The sequence below is a fragment of the Azolla caroliniana genome, unplaced genomic scaffold (assembly GCF_043228905.1).
Source record: "Azolla caroliniana isolate FFs.n. ecotype wild unplaced genomic scaffold, voAzoCaro1.0.p SCAF_14, whole genome shotgun sequence".
Lineage (NCBI taxonomy): Eukaryota > Viridiplantae > Streptophyta > Polypodiopsida > Salviniales > Salviniaceae > Azolla > Azolla caroliniana.
Window position 1 is genome coordinate 18,561,163 of NW_028230449.1, and position 20,580 is coordinate 18,581,742.

Sequence of the window (20,580 nt, forward strand, 5' to 3'; positions counted from 1 at the left end):
TTGTGGTGCAAGGTTTTGAGCATTAGTTCGGTCATGAAGATGTGGAGCTCCTTCACAAGGTTTTGGGGTTTTCGATATCTTAAACTGTTGGGCCAACCATATCATATATTCCCATTTTTGTATACTCAGTGTATTATCATTGTAAGAACATTTCGTATATCTACCATTTTGTACATGGTATATTCATAATTCGTTGTATAATGGATTAATATGAAAGAGGAAACAAAATTTGACGCAATTTATATATGGTGTCAAAGTGTATATGGTATTGTTAAATGTCAAAACCATGGTGAATATGGTGATCAAAATGTTGGTGTGGTTTGTCAAATGTTGCCACTACCCCTTATCGGCCATGAGCTCGACTCGTTAATCAAGAGCTTGACCAAAATAACGGATTTCTACCAACTACCTATAATGATCATTTTCCAACCATCATGTTGGTGTGGTTTTCCGACAAAATAATCATTTTATACTCAAAATAACCACTTGCCATCATTCAAACATCCTACTTGCTATCTAGCATGCTAATTGCAATCATGTTGGGAGATGCTAATTTCATATTTGTAATGTAGGAAGACGAATTGGAGGGAGTGTCATATATTCCATAAAATCATTTACATCGGAGGAAGACAATGAGTCCTCTACATCCGAACGAGAGGACGAGGTGGTGGATCCCTTCATATATTGTTCCCCAAGGTAATTTGCGTTCACAAGAGGTACTTTGATTTTATGGTTAAAGATTTATCGAGACTAGTTAAGGTCATGATTGAAAGATTAAAAGATGTTGCAAGAGGTGCACCTCTCAATCTTAATGCATGGAGACGCGTGAAGAGTCGACTCATGCTAGGAAATGAGAGTGAAATCTACCTTAAGGCATCAACTAATCTTCAAGTAAGTTATGGAGAGAAATTGAGGGAGGTAGTATTTACATCACATGGAGGGCCTCCTATCACCCTTTGCCTCAGACTCTTAAAGAGCTAAAGAAACATTGGGCAAGTGATCTTCGTGATCATGGCATTGCTAGTACATACGTAAAAACACTAATTGATCAACGTCATTGTCAATCAATACAAAAGGCAACACCAAACAACATGGAGGGAACGAGTGTCATCAAATATAAGTGATCGCAGTAGATCCCTTAAGTTATGCGATATGCTCATGGATGTTCAAATCAAGTATCATACACGGTTTTGGAAGGGGTCCAAAAGGGTGCACATGTGACTAGGTATAATTGTCATCACGTAGGTGCTCCTCAACGAGTTCATCCTTGCTTTCAACGATGAAAGGGTTCATCGCAATGTGGTTGTAGTTTCCATGTCAACATTAGAATGAATGACGAGGTTGACCATGGGACCATGACCATTTCAATATATGGACCTCATAATGGTCAAGTTCTAGAAAGTATACAGGATGTTTACCATTTGCTAGCACACCCAAATGTCATAAGTTGTTGCAAAGATGACGTATTTCATGTTAGGTGTGCAAGGCATGTTGCACAAATGATTGTGTGGAAAGAAGCATATCACAAGTCCATGGCTAGTCTATTAAAACTTGGGTAGAACTTGTTAGTTATAAATTCTTTATGATACAAAAGGAGGTCCATAATATGGAAAATATGTTAAAAATCGGAAGTTCAAGGGAAAGTGGGTCACGCCTAACCAAACTTGCTTGGTCCCAATGAATCTCCAACCCAAGAACCATTTACCTTGATACTTGAATATCAATGAATGTTGCAAATGTGTGGCTCGATTGTCACAAAACAACTCTTGGGCGATCAACTCCACATTTAAAACAATCAATTCGAGTTCATTATATGCAACCGCTGCCCCAAACGTCATGGGAATTGAGATCCCCTATAGTACGTGATTTGTAGTTTTGATAAGGGGTCAAATCATGAGTAAACTACATTAGAAACTTGCTTGAGAGTCATATTCTCAATGATGCCCAAGGTGAGGCCAAATGCAATAGTCATTGATAAATGTTGGACATCATATAATGCCATATCTAATATGGTTGTTCAGGACCATCATTATTGGATTATTGCAAATGGGCAAAGCTCGCAAACACATTGCCACCTTTCGTTGTGTAAGTTCCATGCTAAAAAATCATGTGTGGATAACTTGTTGCCCAAAGTAACTACTACCGAGAGAAACCACCACTATTGACGGATGTGTCAACTCATGCATTGCATTATGGAAACTGCATTTAATGTTATGTGTGAGGAGTTGAAGGTAGAATATGTGGACAAACTTGGTGTGTGGTAAATATATAGAAGGAGGATGGTGTGGCATGACTTATGTGTGGAAGAATCTATGGCCCAAATTTGGTAGATAATTCAACTACAAACATGTTGACACTACCAATATTGTGGAGAGGCATCACTAGTTTATCAAGCACACTGCCTTGAGAGGAATAATAAACCGATCTTGAGCATGTCTTAATTGGGGATAGTGAAACCGACACTTGCATCAGAGGGACCGTCATAGAATGGTAGATGCAATAGCAACAAATATGTAGGTGTGGTAGATTTGTGCCCCGTGGAAATTGTAGGGATCAAAGGTCAAGACTTAAAGAGGTTGAGAGGATACCCCAAATGTATGTGGCTAATACCAATACAATGCATATTGTAGATGAGGCCGAATATTGGTTTAGAATATTGAGCATGATGACTCCCACTCTATGGTATAATGTCTCACTCCAATGCTCATATTGTGATTGCCAACATCTTGCAAGTAAAGTGTAAGCATTTACTCTAGATTCAGATTATCATTGAAAGGAATATGCCATCCCTATGTGGGTCGTTACCATTTATAGATCATACGGCCCAAATTCAAATGGATATATCACAGAAATAGAATTGGAGATAGAGGCAGAATTAGTAGACATGAGTCATGGAAGCTTCAATTACAAACGATCGAGGAAGCTATTCAATGGCTCTGGGAAGGGTTAGGATCCTTTGACAAGGTTGTTGTTGAGGATTGTCTACAACAAATGGCCAAATGGAGGAAAAAGGTGTACGGTTTAGGTGCACCGAAATCAACCGATGAGGTAGGTACACGAGGCACAAGTCTGAAGCAACAAATTGGTGCGAAAAGAGGAGCGACGGTGAACATTTCATAAGAATTGATTGGCAACACCCGAAACACTTCAAAATCCCATGCCGGAAGACTATAGAGAGGTGCAAGTCGGCTTAGGGCGCAATCGCTAATATGTGAGACTAAGAAGGTTGACCTTGACTTCAGGGGACTTGAATGTTGATTGCTACAAAAATTGTGGTTGCATTTTGCCATCCTCCCCACATGGGACATAATCTTTGCTTTTGTATGGATTCATGCAAAAACTAACTTCATTTCTAGCTTTTTGGCCTTTGATTTTGGAGATTTTTGGTCTCCGAAATTAATACTACATCACTTGTGACCATAGAAACTTTTTGTGGCTGGAAATTTGGTGTAATTTGAAGTTTGAAGTATGTTCAAAACACATTTTGGGTGAGTTTTGTGGCTGAAATTTTCATGTGAAACGAAATGGTGTCTCGAACGATCTCTAACGTTTTGTTCTACATTGGGATCCAGATTTGCGTGTGCTTTAATTTTAATGGTGGAAGTTTTATATATTTCAAACTCAAAGATTTTGATGTTTAGTTTATTTATTTACACTTCAGAAGTTTTTTTGAAGTTTTTGAGGTCAAGATTTGAGAGGGGCTCCTGCCCTGAGTTGGTCGGGCGCTTGATTTGAGTTGGGCGCTTGATTTGAGTTGGGCTCTTAGCATGAGTTAGTCGGGCTCCTGGTGACAAAGGCGGTCAGAGTTGGGCTCCTAGTGACAGAGGCTGGCAGCTTTTTTGATGGCGCACTTTTTGTGGATACAGATCGGACGGTGCAGATCGGACGTGCCCTCGGCTAAGCACCCCGCACCCCGTCCGAGGCTGAGATTCCCTTGCCAGGAAGGCCTCTTTATGATTTTTGGGTGGCAGATAGACATGAGCGGAATGTATGTATGTATACATAGTACGTAATATACTCGAATGCATTGGCAAACATTCTTTTTTCATACGAATGCAAACGTTATCAAAACATTCTTGCGTTGTTTTTTTTTTATTACACTTTTTACCTTAACTTTCTTACCTTAATTTGTTTTTGAACTTATAAATTATAATAAATAATGAATACAAAACAAAAGTATGGTATTTACTATTTACCATACTTCAAGGGTGTTTACCATACGAGAATGATTGAAACATTCGCATAGGAGAATGCACGTATGGTTCATGCTATGTATGTTTTTGCAGGTATGGGGCATGGCCATGGCTATGGCTATGGCTCACGTGTTAGTGACTGTGTGTGTGTGTGTGTGTAGGTCTGCAGAAAAGCTCGGCCACATGCAGAGCTCTGTTCTTGTGCCAGCGTGGAAAGACAGACAGACAGAGACAGACAGACAGACAGACAGACTGGGAGAGAGAGAGAGAGAGAGAGAGAGAGAGAGAGAGAGAGAGAGAGAGAGAGAGAGAGAGAGAGAGAGAGAGAGAGAGAGAGAGGAGGGATTCCATCTTTCTTCTTTTTTTATCTTCCTCCCTTTAGTTTTTTTGCAGAAGACCCTCCCAAAGAAGAAAAGAGAGAAATCACAGAAGAAGGAAGAAGGAAGAAGGAAGAAGGAAGAAAGAAGAAGAAGAAGAAGAAGGAAGAAGATCAGAGTTTCTTCTTTTCTTTCTTTCTTTCCTCCTTCCTTCCTTCCTTCCTTCTGCATTGCTCTAATTCTGTATTTCTCCATGGTTATACCTTTGTATCTTACTTTCCCGTTCTTCTAAAAGTACTCTGTTTCTTTCTTTCTCCTCGTAGCTATCCGTAGTAATAATAGGGGACGTGAAGCTATGTTGATGCGAGTTTCTTTGCACCATAAATTCCATGTCAGATCTAACCTAAACCCTAACCATAAACCTGACCCCAACTTAATTTATAACTCTAATCTAAACCCTAACCCTAACCCCAATCGATCATCTGCATCCTCTTCTGCTTCTTCTTTGTCTAGCTTCTTAGTCCGAGTTTCTTCTTCAGGAACTACTGCTGAAACATGGAAACCATCATCAATTCCACTGAATGGAAAACCTTCGAAGGGTCTTCGTATAGAAGAAGAGCAGAAGGACAAGTATCTAAGAGAAGAAGAAGAGAAAGGAAAACATACTTTTCTTACCTCTGATACTGCATTTGTAGATTCGCATGTGTTTTGCCCGCGTGTTGGAATGCTTGAAAATTCTATGTATTCCTACATGGAGACGTTCGTAATCCGATGCTATGAGGTGGGCATGAATCGAACTGCCTCCATAGAAACTATGGCTAACCTATTACAGGTATTCCTCTACGAAATCAGCTTTTTAGTGTTTTAACAAAATCCATCTCATTTAGAACATTTAGAATTTAGGATCTATGTCATTTGAGAAACTTGTCCACCAAAGTAGTGCTGTAGTTCCCTGCGTTAGGGCTTAGGCTTAGCTCAATGTACCATTACAGGGATACTGGAGGAGGTTTGCGGTGTAAGATCTGATTATTCAAGAATCGTTAAGGCTTGGGATTACCTACTTTCAAGTACGATCCTACAAGATCCTTGGTTTATGGTTTGGGATCTATCTCCTTGGTAAGGTTTCGGGTTTGGGGCTTAATATTATTTAGATTCTATAGATCTCGGGTTTAGGAATTAAGTTTTATGTCTGGTTTAATTCAATTCTATTGAGATTATTGCCTGTCTTGTCTATAGAAATGATAATCTTAGATCTCTGATTTAGGAATCAGTATTAGGGTTTAGTATCAGACTTTCATTGAAACTGTAGCCAAAGTCTCTGATTTACAGGTTAAGATCTATTTCAGTGGGAAATTTGTTCATCAAAACAAATAGCTACCCTATTTGTTAGAAGCACTCGAGATCTCTGATTTTAGGATCCATTTGATCACGAAACATGTTAATTCTACTTCAGATGTGGTCTAGATCTCGTGCTTCAAGTGAAACAGAACTTTTCATTAATAATTGCAAGGGCATAACATAGGAACTACGTAATGCCTTCAGTCAACCGCCCTTCTTTTCTTGTCTCTTTCTCTTCATCCTTTATCTGTCCTTTCTCTCTTTTTCAATGTACCCACCGTCTCTCAAATCTTTTTGCGGGTGATTTTGGAGAGAGATAAGAATTATGTGAAATGAATGAGAAGTCTTCAAAAGTCCACAGTGACTGATGAAGTGAAAAGTTGCATCCATGTGAATCATCCCAGAATGTGGGGTAAAATAAACCAAAATTATGTCGTGATTATATATTTAACTTGGCAGGGGGTATGAATACAATGACAATGATTTTATATATGTAACTAGGCTGTGGTCCCTCATAGGATGATGTCATATGGCATCAATGCCCCTTTTTAGTGAAACATTTGGGCATTTCGAAGAAGTTCGATATCTGTCTGTGTACATGTCTAAATTGACTGGAACACTAGTAAAAACATCTCCAAACATCTCATGAATGTTGGAATTCATGACCTCCCTAATGAGTCAGTTATATGACTCCCAGATCTCATGGTACACTGCACAGAGTTAAGTTTGCACCAAGTACACTGAAAAAGAGAGAAAAGAGTAAAGATAGAGTTTGACTAAGGGTGTTTGGAGAGCTAACGAAAATTCAGAGCTATTCATAGTTTTGCCCTTATGATGATAAAGCTGAATTTGTGCAAAGTGTAGGAAGCACCTCTGCCAGTTCATGGTTTGATATCTTTCTACAAATCTTGCATTTTATTCTAGTTCCATTCTGGTTTAGTGTTTCAGTTCTAGGGTTTTAAAGTATATTCATTCAGAATCTTGTGCTTTATTCTAGTTTCGAGTATTTATTATTTAGATTTTAAGAAAATCAAAATATTTCGTTTGATATTAACAGGCTAGATTTCTATACATTGTGCAGAAAGCCCAAGGATTGGCTTAGTGTTTTCACTCTAGGGTCTAGGATAAATTTCATGATGAAGCTTCTGCCTTATTTCATTTCTAGTTTCTCTTAGTTAGGTTTGAAGAGAAACATAAAATTTCATTGATTGTATTAACCTGGATTTCTGTACATTATGTAGGAAGTCGCTTGTAATCATGCACAGAGTGTGGGATTTTCTACTGATGGTTTTGCCACCACACCATCGATGCGTAAAAGAAGGTTAATCTGGGTCACTACAAGGATGCACATTGAAATGGATCATTATCCTGTCTGGTTAGATCTCGTTTCTTTGCCCTATTATCAATATGCAAAATAGTGGGCGTGTCACCCTCACCTACATTTTATGCTTGTTACCCCCCATGTGGCTCTTGAAAATTACTAACTGTTTTCAATCTACATGTAGGGGTGATGAACTAAAGGTTGAGACTTGGTGTCAAGGTGAGGGGAAAGCTGGGATCAGGAGGGATTGGCTTCTAACGGATGTGGCCACAAACAGAATTATTGGGCGAGCTACAAGGTGGGATACACACACACACACAGGCGCTATGTTTGCGTAACTTGAAATGCAGTAGAATACTTTGGTTCTGTTGAGGTTGATCATTTTTTGTTTGTCTATCCAGCACATGGGTAATGATGAACCAAGACTCCAGAAGACTTTCAAGGATAACAGATGACATTCGAGTAGAATATGAGCAATATTGTCCAATTGCACCAAGGTCTAATATGCTTTCTCTTTCTCTTTAAGTATATTTTTTGGATGTAGATTTTTATAGTAGGTCAAATATCCATATCAAGGCAGTAATTCTATATTTCATTTGTATTTGTAATTCAAAAGACAAGATTTTGATCATTTTGCCATTTAGGCAATCTACAAATACTCCTCTGAAGATATGACATGGAAGTGATGTACTTCTTCACAAGATTGCATTGAAGAGTATGGTCGCAAATTTATAGGAAATATTGCTTATCACATTTCAGAATAAGAAATAATGGGAACTTAAAAACTGTATAGCTACAAGCAAACATATATTTTAAAGGTTCTTTTAATAAGGATAGCATCAACTATATTAGTGTAGGTAACTAATAATGAGTACAGACCCTAGTCAACTCCATACATGTGGTCAAACAAAATTATCCTCATATAATGTATTCTAACAAGATAAGATACTGTTGGATAAACGAAAAAACCTTTACAATATTGTACTAAATGGTACTTGATTAAAAGGCATAGGGAAAAGAGTGATAGGAAGAGTTGGGATAAAAGAGTGCCCGAGAGGCTGTAATATTAAATATTTGTATCATGAATCTGTAGATCTGTGTATGTTGGATTGCAGCTTAAATGCTGTTGGGGCTATTGGTGGTATCCCACAAAAATAATATGATAATCTGGACTTGCATAGGGTGTTTGACAGCAAATCTGGAGCATTTTGGAACTGAAATCTGTGTGGCTCTTTAGTTGAAGTGTGATATTGTGTCTGGTTAGAGTAAATAATAATAATGTAAAAGAAACCATTTTGTGTTTTTGCAAATTCTGTGGTTAAGTTTTATCACATTTGAAATGGGTTCTGTAAAGTAAATACAGTATATAAGTGTGTCTCCTATAACACACACACACACACACACACACACACACACACACACATTTGAGCTTCATTAGGAATTTAGACAGGAAATTTAGATAAAACCTAAGCAGTAAGGTATTTCCTTTAACGTGTTTAGACTTAAAAGGCAAATGGGATCCAAGGTAGAGAAAATTTTAGAAATTACTTTTGAAGAAGAGCTCAAATATTTTCAAAAATATTTGCAATATCACTAGGGTTTCACTCAAAAACGTTTTGATTTTAGATGAAGAACTATTTTTTATTACACACTGCAGAACATGATTTAATTGTTTGTTTGCTTAATATTGAATGATAAACAGCAAACTTTCTTTGTTATAATTGAAGGTAACGATTTTGTTTTCTTATTCACTGTACAAATGATTTGTTGATGTGGCAATAGATATGCTTTTCCGGAGGAAAATAGTAGCAGTTTAAAGAAGATACCCAAGCTACAGGATCCACCCCAGCACATCAGATCTGGCCTCATGGTATGCTTCAATAATAGTTTATCCCATCACATAATGGCAAAATTTGCACTGTTATTTGGACATTGATGTGTTGTACCATATGAGCTCGGCCGTTGGCTAACCAAAATCTTATCGAACTCAACAGCCACGACGGGGAGATCTTGATATGAATCAACATGTGAACAATGTCACCTACATCGGTTGGGTTTTAGAGGTATGCTGTGTGTCAAGCTAAATTCGATGACTTTCTTGGTTTTTTTGCAAGATGTATCTGATTATCTTTGTTTGTCCTTGTTTATTCTCTCAAGAGCATGCCACCAGAAATATTGGATACACATCAGCTTCACAGGATCACACTCGATTATCGGCGAGAATGCAAGCATAACGATGTAGTAGATTCTCTTGCAACCTCAGAAACTCCATACAATGATGAACATAATAATCAGGAATGTGGGCAAATTCACACTGACAAGGCAACAGTCAATGGAACAGTGGTTAATGGAACCATTGTGAATGGCAGAAAGGTGAATGGGTCATCTGGTGTTCTAGTTTCACGAGATTTGGAGTATCTACATCTTGTCAGGTTGGCAACAAATGAGGTAGAAATAAATAGAGCCCGGACTGTGTGGAAGACTAAAAGCTGAAAAGCTGGGAGGCTATTTCTGTTTGGGTGCACAATTGATCTTTTTGTGCTTCGTAACTGTTCGCAGCACAGCACTTTTGCGATAAGTTTTGCAGAAAAAATAGAAATGATTTGTGGTGTTTCACTTTTTCTTACGCCTGATGGCATGCTGCCATCATTACTCATCATGAGGTGAAAAATAGTGTTGTGACTTGGTGGTGTTGATCATGATTTTTGGGTTTGTTTGAACGATATTGTTTATATCTTATACAAGCAAGCTAGAAAGCTGGTTAGTGAGGGATTGCCAATGATAATTTTGTCTCATCTTATACAAAGCTGTCCCCATGCGATGATATATATTATGGATTTGTTGATTATGTCTTCTTTTATACAAGTTAGTAATGTTATCATACAATGACATCTTTTGGGCTCACTAATATATTATCTCAATTTATACAGAACTTGAATTCTGATATTTTGTCACTGTGCAATGGCATATTTCTTGTTAAATTTGTTAGTTTTTATCCAATGTTATATTGTGGATAAATGAGGCTCGGAGATAATATTGTATTTGACTTATTCAAGCTAGGAATGCAATGCAATGAATAGTGTTGATGTTTCATCTTTACTATCTTATTCAAACTGTAAGTTATGTGAATCTGGATAAATGCGTAGGATACGTTTTATATATGAATGGAATTGATAATATTGTGGTCTTATACAAGCTGTGATCTCAGTCTCTGCATAATGGTTGAGATAAACGAGGCCTTGATAATAATGTCTGTTATAGGATTTGTTGATGTATTGTAATATCTTTGATGAGGCATAGCATTTGAGAGAACACCATTCATCAACAAGCCCTCTTGTGAAGTAGGATTCAATAATATATTTGAGTGGAGAGGCTTAGTCTTCTACAATGCATAATGCTGATGATGATCATAATGCAATAATATATTGTGTGGACAAATGGGCTTGTTCTGTTGTGTATACTAGGTGGAATGCACTTGAGTTTGATGAATTAGGGTTGAAAATGATTTGATGGTTTTATATTAAACCTCCACAAGCCTATGTAATGATATATATTTTCCAGGCTACATGTGTTCGAATTGTAAATAGGTGTATATTGTAGTAAATAGAGCCAATGTTGATAAGCTAGGCCCAAAACAATTTGAGTGAGTATATAAATATATTTTTAATGTCTTTTTTCTTTACATAAGCTAGTGATATATAGGAAGGTGGAAAGTGGTAATTATCAATACAGTTTGTTTTCCTCAACTTTTGCTTTGATACCAACCAATAATATTCATATTGTGAAATGCACAAACACATGCACACCACAATATGATGGACATTGAATCATGTTTTGTTGATGCACTTACAACCATTATAGAATAAGAATGAATTTTTATTAGACAAGTATTTCATTTGAAATTTAAAGCAATGTTTCGAGTTAGCTTTTAGAACATGTGGACATTTTTTGGAGGCAAGCGTGTCATTCAAAATGTGAACCCATGTTTAGAGCAAGCACTTTTCTTATGCAAGTACGTTCAAATTTCGAAGCTACAGTTGGAGTAACCCACTTTTCGAGACCTTTCACATTTTGAAGTCTAAACCAATGTGCATTGAGATCTATAACTTAAAAGTTCTTGAATGTGATCAACATTCTAGCAAATGGCGAAAAGTCATTGACATGTGGGGACATCTTCTAGAAAGGCATCGAAAATATGAAGGTAATAACGATAATAAAATTCACTGAACAAAGACATCAGAACTCCTTTGTAGAAACTAGTGACATTAACTCTAATAAACCAAGCCCTTGAAAGAATCATCCATTTTTTTAGGAACAAAACAGAACAGATCTATCTATCTATGTCAATATAACTAAAAACTTTATACATGTTGATGTATATGTACATGTTATATGCTAAAAGAAGAAGGATTTTGTACATCAAGCTGGGAGCAGCAGCAAAGTGATCAAAAGATTAGTTTTGTCAGCAATGCCTGTGTCATTCATTCATGAGAGAGAGAGAGAACCAGGGTGAGACCATTTTACCATCCATGAGCCGTGATTACTTGAGAGAAACTGTCATAAGATTTACCAGTGAGTTTCGAATGCGGAGGCTCGGTGTCGTGTCCGATTATCTGAGAAGAAGACATAGATGGGACATGGCAATGTATCAGTGACCATACGAGACGCATGGTGGGTTTTCTTGCAAACATGTTGTGGTTTTGCTACAGAAACCGCCACCGTAAAAGCTTGAAAGATCGATCTTTACATGTGGTGTTTACTCTTTGTCATAACCTCTGTTTCTATGTATATTTGTGAATTTTTGCAAGACGATGTATAGCACATGGTCAATTCTCCTAGAAAAAGGGTCTTATCCATATTGAAACAATGTGCAAGGTCAGCAGAATTATTAGAAGGTCGGATAATGCATGCCCACATCATCATTAATGGTGATGGTGATGGTGATGGATTATATGTTGATGTTGGCATGGCCACATCCATTATAGACATGTATGGTAAATGTGGTAGCTTACAAGAAGCCCATTGTATATTTGACAGAATGCAAGTTCGAACCGTGGTCTCATGGGGAGCCATGATGTCAGGATATGTGGAGCATGGAGAGTCGTATAAAGCTCTTGAGCTTTTCAATAGATTGTGTCTTGAAAGTTTCATCCCTGATAACCTTCTCTTCTCTTTTGTCTTGGTTGCATGCATCAAGATAGGAGCATTGGCACAGGGCAAGCAACTCCACTGCATGCTACTTAGTTCTAGGGTTGGATTAGATGTGGTTGTAGGGAATATACTTATTGACTTGTATGTGAAATGGGGAACTCATGGTGATGCCCATAGAGTTTTTCATGGATTGAGATTCAGGAGCGTGGTCACGTGGTCTGCTATGATTTCTGGATGTATTCATCATGGAAATGCTCAACTTGCATTGGGATTCTTTCATGAGATGCTTGAAGTAGGAATAATGCCAGATAGAGTTGCCTTTATGTGTGTACTAAAAGCATGCTGTGTTCTAGGGGAGATAGAGAAGGGTAGGATTCTTCATAATTGGATGATAGAACTCGAACTTGAACACGATATAGCTTCCGGGAGCACACTTGTTGATATGTATGCACAATGCGCTAGTTTAGAGGAAGCCTGTAGAACATTTAGTTTCTTGCGCATTAAAACTATTGTGTCGTGGAGTGCTTTGATTGGAGGCTATGCTCAATATGGATGCTCCCTTAAAGCACTCCAACTCTTTATTGATATGCATCAAGATGGTATAGAACCTGATGAAGTTGCATTCTTATGCATACTGAAAGCATGCAATAATTCAAGATTACTAAACTATGGATATTTGGTGCATAGTCAATTAATTCATTTGGGATTTCAATCGAATAAGGCTATAGAAAATAGCCTTGTTGATATGTATTCAAAATGCTCAAGCCTGGATAATGCATGGTGGATTTTCACCCATATGGCAGATCGAACTGTGGTGTCATGGGGTGCGATGATATTTGGCTATGCTCAACAAGACCAGGGTCAAACTACTCTTCTTTTGATAGATGCAATGCAACATGAAGGCATAGAATGCAATGAGGTAATTTTTATAAGTGGATTGAAGGCCTGTGGTAGTTCCCAGTCCATACAAGAAGGGAAGATCCTGCACAATGAGATAGTAAGGAATGGGTTCCAATTAGACATAGCAATCGGAAGCTCTCTTATCGACATGTATGCGAAATGTGGCTGTGTCAAGGATGCACAAAGAATATTTGATATTATGCCAAGCAAAAACATTATCTCATGGGGTGCATTGATGGCTGGTTATGTTCAACATGGTCTTGGAGCTACTGCCCTTGCACTCTTTAGTAAATTGTTAGAAGAAGAACTGAAGCCAGGCCGAGCAACAATTTTGTGTTGCTTGATGGCTGGCGGAAGTTTAGGATCCATAGTAAAAGCCCACCTCATACATGACCACCTCATTAGGAATGAGAATGACCAGGACCAGGACCAGGACCTTGATATTGCAATTAAGAATGCGCTCCTTGATATGTATATTAAATGTGGGAGCATAGGAGAGGGCTGCCAAATTTTTGAAGCAATGCCAGAGAAGGACTTGGTATCTTGGGGAACAATCATTGCAGGGTATGTTCACTATGGGAACCATGGAATGGCTATGAAATACTTGCAAAAAATGCACCTAAGCGGTCTAACTCCCAATGATGTTATCTTCACGCTTATGCTAGCCACATGTAGTAATGCAGGGCTACTGGAAGAAGGGCAAATTTACTTTAACTCTACAATAGAGCATGATACATTGCATGGTTTTCGGCATTATGGTTGTGTAGCTGATCTCCTTACCCGAACTGGACATACGATAGAAGGAAAAGAGCTTCTTATAAGCTTACCACATAACCCTGATTTCCTGATGTGGATGTCATTACTGACAAGCTGTAGGACATATGGCAATGGGCATTTAGGAGACATGTGCTTCAATCTACTAGATGTTAACCATGGTTCAACCAAGGATTTCAATTAAAAGAAAGACAAACATAAACAATCTAGGCTACAACTTTGAGGGTAATAGTAGAAAGAAATAGCATCCTCCATTGGCTTAGTATGAAAGTCCTATAATATGGTGTTGGTCGACTCGCCTGATATGAAGAGCTCCTATACAAGATTGGGCTTGGGGATATGAACACACCACTTAGAGTAAGGTACCTGAGATAAAGCTGGAAGCTCATGCATAAGTCTTCTTAATGTCATGGTTCTTAATTGCATTGAATGGCGAAAATCTGTTAAAAAACAGCAAGCAAGTTTCCATTGCTTAGCTGATCTTGATATAGAGTTGCATAAAACCAAGAAAATGGGCAAAAGAGTGGCAAACAAAACCTACATGTTAGTAGTCACTTGCACCGCATGTAGAATGAGAAAAATAGCAAAATAATTGCGAATAAAACTTTTAGAACAACCATGGGTATTTGATTGTACACAATTGAACCTAATGCGAAAGGAATTTTGCAGTCATTTGAATCCTATATCCAAGGATGCCATAATCATGAGCATGTACCAACACACAGTTAAACCTGATACCCAAGGAATGCCAGTGTAACATAATCAAAACACACAACATTGTGAGATAAACATTGATTTATTTCGATCAACATTTAGCCCATGATGGAGAATATGTAGATAACAAGAATGCTAAAAAATGCTCATTAGATTCAAAGTGTTCACATGAATTCAACACGCCATATTTATAGACGCAAATTTCCCCACTAGAGACGCTTGGGAAATATTTTTCATATTCGGGTGTCCTAGCAATTTCACTACTGGTCTGATACAATCTCATCATTGATCCAATAGGATCTCGGCTTCTAGTAGCTTATGTAGAAGAAATTGAGAATGGTCTTTCCGAACCAAAGCTTGTGCCATACGAACGAAAATATATTGTGATTGTGTCAAGTCACAACGAAAAAGAATGGGCATTTGGGGAGGAGAAGGTGAAAAATAGGAGGGTATTTGGTGGGCAATTAAGCAGAAGCCAGGGGCATTCATTGGGAAATTAAGGAAAGCTGAGGGGTAATCGGTGGAAATATAGACAATTACGAGAGCCTTTTCTCTTCAAGCAAACATGTGATGCTACTAGTCTGATCGATCTCGTTAAATCTCTTTCTTTCTCTCTGCAGAAGGAACACGGCATGGAAAAACAGAGGACACGGATCAGATACCTCTAATCAGAAATCATCGTCTTTCCTCATGGCTATGGCGTGAGTTCTTCATCATTCTATGCCTCTCATTGCTACTTAAGCATATAATAACACATCATTGGATTCCATCTTTGCAGATCTCCTGTTCAAAGAAGCCCAAACTTCAACCACATAAACAAACAAACAGAAAAGGAGAAGGAAAAGGACCCACTTTGGTCAAATGTGCTATCATTTCCATGTTTAAAAAATAACCTAAATTTGGAAACCACCCCTAAAGTAGAGTTTGAGGATAGGTATGCTCTTCTAAACCTAATCAAATCATGTGGAAAAGAGAAGAATTTTATGAAGGCTCGAAACCTTCATGTGGAAATAATGAAGAAAAAATTGATTCCAAAAGATGTTTATGTCACCACCGCCCTTCTCAACACATATGCAAAATGTGGTTCTATGAGAGAAGCGCAACACTTATTCAATGAGATTCCGGTACACAATGTGGTGACATGGACAACTCTCATTGGTGGATATGTCGGACTTGGTTTTGGACACAAAGCACTAAAATGTTTTTCACAAATGCAATCCGATCATGTGCAACCTGATAATATCACTTATATTTGCATTTTGAAAGCTTGTGGCCTTGTTGGGTCTATTGAGATGGGTGAAAAAATTGAGGCTATTATTCGGAAACAAGGTCTATTGAGCTGTGATTTAGTGCTTGGCAATGCGTTGATTGATATGTATGCCAAATGTGGTTCTCTCTCAAAAGCTCGAGATGTATTTGATTGGCTTCCTTTACGAGATGTGGTGTCTTGGAACACACTTATTGTTGGATATTCTCATGTTGGGTTAAGTCATGAAGCTCTAAAATGCTTTGTGCGAATGCAAAAGGAGAGGGCTCGCCCAGATGTAGTCACTTTTACTTCGGTTTTGAAAGTTTGTGGAAGCATCGGAGCTATTGAGATTGGAGAAGAGATCAATGTCGAGGTTAGAAAGCAAGGGTTGATTCGGAAGGAGGTTGTGGTTGGCACCTCATTAATTGACATGTATGCAAAGTGTGGCGTGCTTGAAAAGGCGAGAGAAGTACTAGAGCTCTTGCCAATGAGAGATGTTGTATCTTGGACAGCTCTAATTTCTGGATATGCTGAGCATGGATGTGGTTATGAAGCTCTTAAATGCTTTGAAGAGATGCAAAATGAAGGTATCTCACCTGATGCTATAACTTATGTTTGCGTTTTAAAAGCTTGTGGAATTGTTGGGTCAATTGAGATAGGAAAGAAGATCGATGTGCAGGTCACGATGCAAGGGCTCTTGGCCAAAAACGTTGTCCTTGGAAATGCATTGATCGACATGTATGCAAAATGTGATGCATTAGAGAAAGCAAAAGATGTATTTGAAAAGCTCTCAGTAAGAGATGTTGTGACTTGGAATTCCCTACTGGCAGGTTATGCCCAACACAAGCTAAGTGAAGAAGCCTTAAATTGCTTTAGATTGATGCAGGATGAAGGAGTTCATCCTGATGAAGTCACGTATATATGTGTTCTCAAAGCTTGTAGCATCGTAGGATCTCTTGAGACTGGGGAGGAAATAGATGTTGATATACGGAAACAAGGATTATTGCAAAACGATTTGGTGCTCGGAAATGCATTGGTAGATATGTATGTCAAGTGTGGTGTGCTTCAAAAAGCACAAGAAGTCTTTGAACAACTTCCATTACAAGATGTTGTATCATGGAATACGTTAATGTCAGGCTATGCACAATTAGGTCAAGCTAACATTGTTTTGAGCCTTTTGGGAAAGCTTCGGGCAGAAGGTATAGTTCCGAACACAGTTACTTTTCTTGTTTCTTTAACTGCATGTAGTCATGCTGGCCTATTAAGCGAGGGAGAAAAGCTGTTTGATAACATGTCTGCTATGTGTGACCTTGTTCCAACACTACAACACTACACATGTATGATCGATCTTTTTGTTCGAGCCGGACACTTCGATAGGGCCAACATTCTGCTCGATAAGGTTTCAGCTTCGGACCATCTTCCTCTGTTTTTGGCTATTCTGGGTGCTTGCCAGAAGTGGGTGAATGTGAAACTTGGGAGATGGGCATTTGAACAATCCATACAGTTGGATGAGAAATGTGGTGCTTCATATGTTTGCATGGAAAACATATATGCTGCAGCTGGGATGCAAATAGAGGCAAATGCGATTGAAGCTTGGAGAGTGAAAAATAAAGCATGGAAAATGCCAAGTTGCTGGATTGATGCTAATAGGAATTGTACATTCATTTAGTTTGTGATTAACATTGTCAATCCACATGTACATATACGTATACATATGTCCACACGTCTTTACATGGACAGACTTATATTGCACTTGGAACTAAGTAGAAGCAAGCACTTGTATTGCAGTCATAGTTAATAGAATAACATATGTTCAAGTTTTCAAATCACAAATCATCTAGGTCACATTTTATAATCCTGCAACAAATATCTAACACACGGTAAAGTTTTCCTGAAATGTATTGTCACGTTAGGATACATACATATCATCTTGAATATCCCACATATGGGCTTTAAACCTGGTAGATAAATCGCATAATATAATGATTTCCATAAAAGTATCAACGATGTACCCACTCATCAATGATCTCAGTTGCCCGGCTCAAATTAGCTGCCCGACTTCACACTCTCCATTTGTTCGGCTATTTTATTTAAGTCATTATATTATGCAATTTTATCTACCAGGTTTATTAAAGCCCATATGTACCCACTCATCAACGATCTCAGTTTGCCCGATCAAATTAGTTGATGAGTGGGCACATCGTTGATTCTTTTATGGAAATCATTATATGATGCAATTTTATCTAGCAGGTTTAAAGCCCATATGTACCCACTCATCTACGATCTTAGTTTGCTTGACTCAAATTAGTTGCTCGACTTGACACTCCGCATTTGCTCGACTCAAAGGCAGGAGCCCAACCGTCTCAGGGCAGTAGCCTGACTCATAAAGAGAGCCCAGCTAAGGGAGCTCAACTAATTGAGGCAACCCAACTCAAAGGAGCCCGACTTATAATTGTAGTGGACTAAAACCTTGATGTCTAGGGACAACTAGGGTTTTATTAGAGAAGATACCATCACCACCTATATCTACTAACCACCAACACTTGCCAACCACTTGCACCTGCATCTGCATCGTTATCTGCTGAGTTGGGAGGTATATATTTTATTGGTTTTTACTTTTGTTTGCTACTTGAAAATGGTTTTGTGAAGGTATTTGAGTGTTTGGAAATGTATGATTAAAATGTTCCTGAAAAATGGTATTAGCGTTTCAATTCTTGTTGGATGCATGCATTGGATAATTTCTGAATATGTTCTTAAAAATGGTCTACTTGTATTGGATAATTTCTGAATATGTTTGTATGTTATATTTTGAAAACTTGAAAGTTGCAATTTAACAACTTGCATGATTTCTGAATATACTAGCATTGAGGTATTAAAAATCCAAATGTTTCTGAATATGAATGCATGTTTCTGAATCTAATTAGAGTTTCTATTGTTGTGGTTTTTGAAGTCCATAATTATTTGTATTCTACCTTGCTTGTATAGATGGTTGCTAAGTCCAAACAATTCCTTGAGTTTGATGTTGATTGGGGTGAAAGAAGACCTAATAAAGGGAGGTATGGCACAATTCAATTTTCAATAATGTATACGAGACTATAATAGTGATGCATCTGTGCTACCTTTGGTTTTGGGTGTAGGGTCTTTGTAAGAAGGGGTACCAAAAGCAACTTATCCGCCAAGATAGAGGCTGAAAACAAAATGGAGACAGCAAAGGGAGAGACTAAAGAGGTTGTAGACCCCATATCGGAACACGAACCATCAAATAAGGACACTCTGACTCTTCAAGTGTGGTCGAGATTCGACGGGGCTCAAATCTCAGACGTGTATAGAGTTTGTGTTATGCCAACTAGTCCAACGGTGGTTTCGAAAGAAAACGGACATGGAAGCACATTTGTGGAAGTACATGACATTGATGTAGTGCTTCTAAGAGGGCTAAAGATAGAGGAAGAGGAGCAATCGACACTCGGACAAAGACAGTGGCCCATCATTTTTCAGCAACTACAAAAGGCAATGGTCAATAAAGTTTTTTTGGGATCCCGAGGTAAAATACATTAAGATCTCATCAATCATATCAGAGAAAGCTGAAGACAAAGAGCACTTAACCAATTCCACGTTATTCCAAAAGAACCCCGAACTTGTACTGAATCAAAATTTGTTGCCAATGTCACACGGGACAAGATGGCAATATACGACTCAACAAAATACCATTGAAATGGGCACCCCAGGTTTTGGGGTTGGTATATTCCCATTTTTGTAATATCATTTTTGTATATTTGGTGCAATATCATTTTTTGTATCGATAAATCTTGGCTAGCCAAACTCACTTGAAGGGGCCCGACCCAAAGGCAAGAGTCTGACTCATTAATGAGTAGCCTAACCAAATTTACCACAGTATCTCAACTGCATGTAATTATTGTTTTTCAATTATCAAATTAATGATCATTTTGCCCTCGATTTTTAGACAAAATAATCACTATCAAACAAAATAATTACTATCAAACATCCTAATTGGGATCACACAAAATATTTGCACTCGAACATCCTACTTGCTATCACACAAAATAATTGCAATGAAACATCCTACATACTAAGGTATTGTGATCATGTTGGGAGATGCTAATCTCATATTTGCAATGTAGGAAGATGAATTGGAAGAAACATCATCATATTCGACAACATCATTTACATATGAGGAAGATAACGAGTCCTCTGCATCCGAACCCAAAGACAATGTGATGGATCTCTTCATGTATTGTTCCCCTAAGTATTTTGTGTTCAATCGAGGTACACCCAAATGTATATAAGTTGTTCCAAAGATGACCTATTTGACCTTGGGTATGCAAGGCATGTTGCACGGATGAGCGTGGCCTATATGAAGAAGTTGAAAGGTATATTTATGTGGAAATTCTAGATGTGTAGAACATGTGGGGATTCCATACACTACTATCTCGTCTATCCCTTTCATCATCTCTCTTTCTCTCACTCTTTCTACTGATAAACCTTGCCTCAGTTTTGACATCAACACATGAAGGTTGAATCACTTTCTCGTTGATCAAAATTCAAGCTCCAAATAATGAAGAGAAATAGAGAAGAGAAGAGGAAGATAAAAGAATGCTATAATAT

General features: G+C 38.0%; 3 protein-coding genes across 4 annotated transcripts; all 3 read left to right on the forward strand.

The window, feature by feature from the left end:
* The first annotated feature begins 4,627 nt into the window (after positions 1 to 4,627).
* LOC147855711 (oleoyl-acyl carrier protein thioesterase 2, chloroplastic-like) lies at positions 4,628 to 10,073 on the forward strand. Its single transcript, XM_087330179.1, has 7 exons — positions 4,628 to 5,342; positions 7,090 to 7,223; positions 7,354 to 7,467; positions 7,571 to 7,666; positions 8,952 to 9,039; positions 9,164 to 9,232; positions 9,327 to 10,073. Exons 1-7 carry the CDS (start codon positions 4,866 to 4,868, stop codon positions 9,660 to 9,662), a joined length of 1,314 nt encoding a protein of 437 aa, XP_087186305.1. The 5' UTR covers positions 4,628 to 4,865; the 3' UTR covers positions 9,663 to 10,073.
* A 1,918-nt stretch (positions 10,074 to 11,991) lies between these two features.
* LOC147855712 (pentatricopeptide repeat-containing protein At4g39530-like) lies at positions 11,992 to 14,178 on the forward strand. The gene has a single exon (XM_087330102.1). It carries the CDS (start codon positions 11,992 to 11,994, stop codon positions 14,176 to 14,178), a length of 2,187 nt encoding a protein of 728 aa, XP_087186228.1.
* A 1,098-nt stretch (positions 14,179 to 15,276) lies between these two features.
* On the forward strand, positions 15,277 to 19,664 carry LOC147855713 (pentatricopeptide repeat-containing protein At4g39530-like). Of its 2 annotated transcripts, XM_087330381.1 has the most exons (5): positions 15,277 to 15,409; positions 15,487 to 17,837; positions 18,208 to 18,550; positions 18,943 to 19,013; positions 19,095 to 19,664. In XM_087330381.1, exons 1-2 carry the CDS (start codon positions 15,399 to 15,401, stop codon positions 17,624 to 17,626), a joined length of 2,151 nt encoding a protein of 716 aa, XP_087186507.1. In that variant the 5' UTR covers positions 15,277 to 15,398; the 3' UTR covers positions 17,627 to 17,837; positions 18,208 to 18,550; positions 18,943 to 19,013; positions 19,095 to 19,664. The 2 variants fall into 2 exon arrangements, with proteins under 2 accessions (XP_087186507.1, XP_087186506.1); XM_087330380.1 differs by having other exon boundaries at positions 18,943 to 19,664.
* The last annotated feature ends 916 nt before the right edge of the window (positions 19,665 to 20,580 follow it).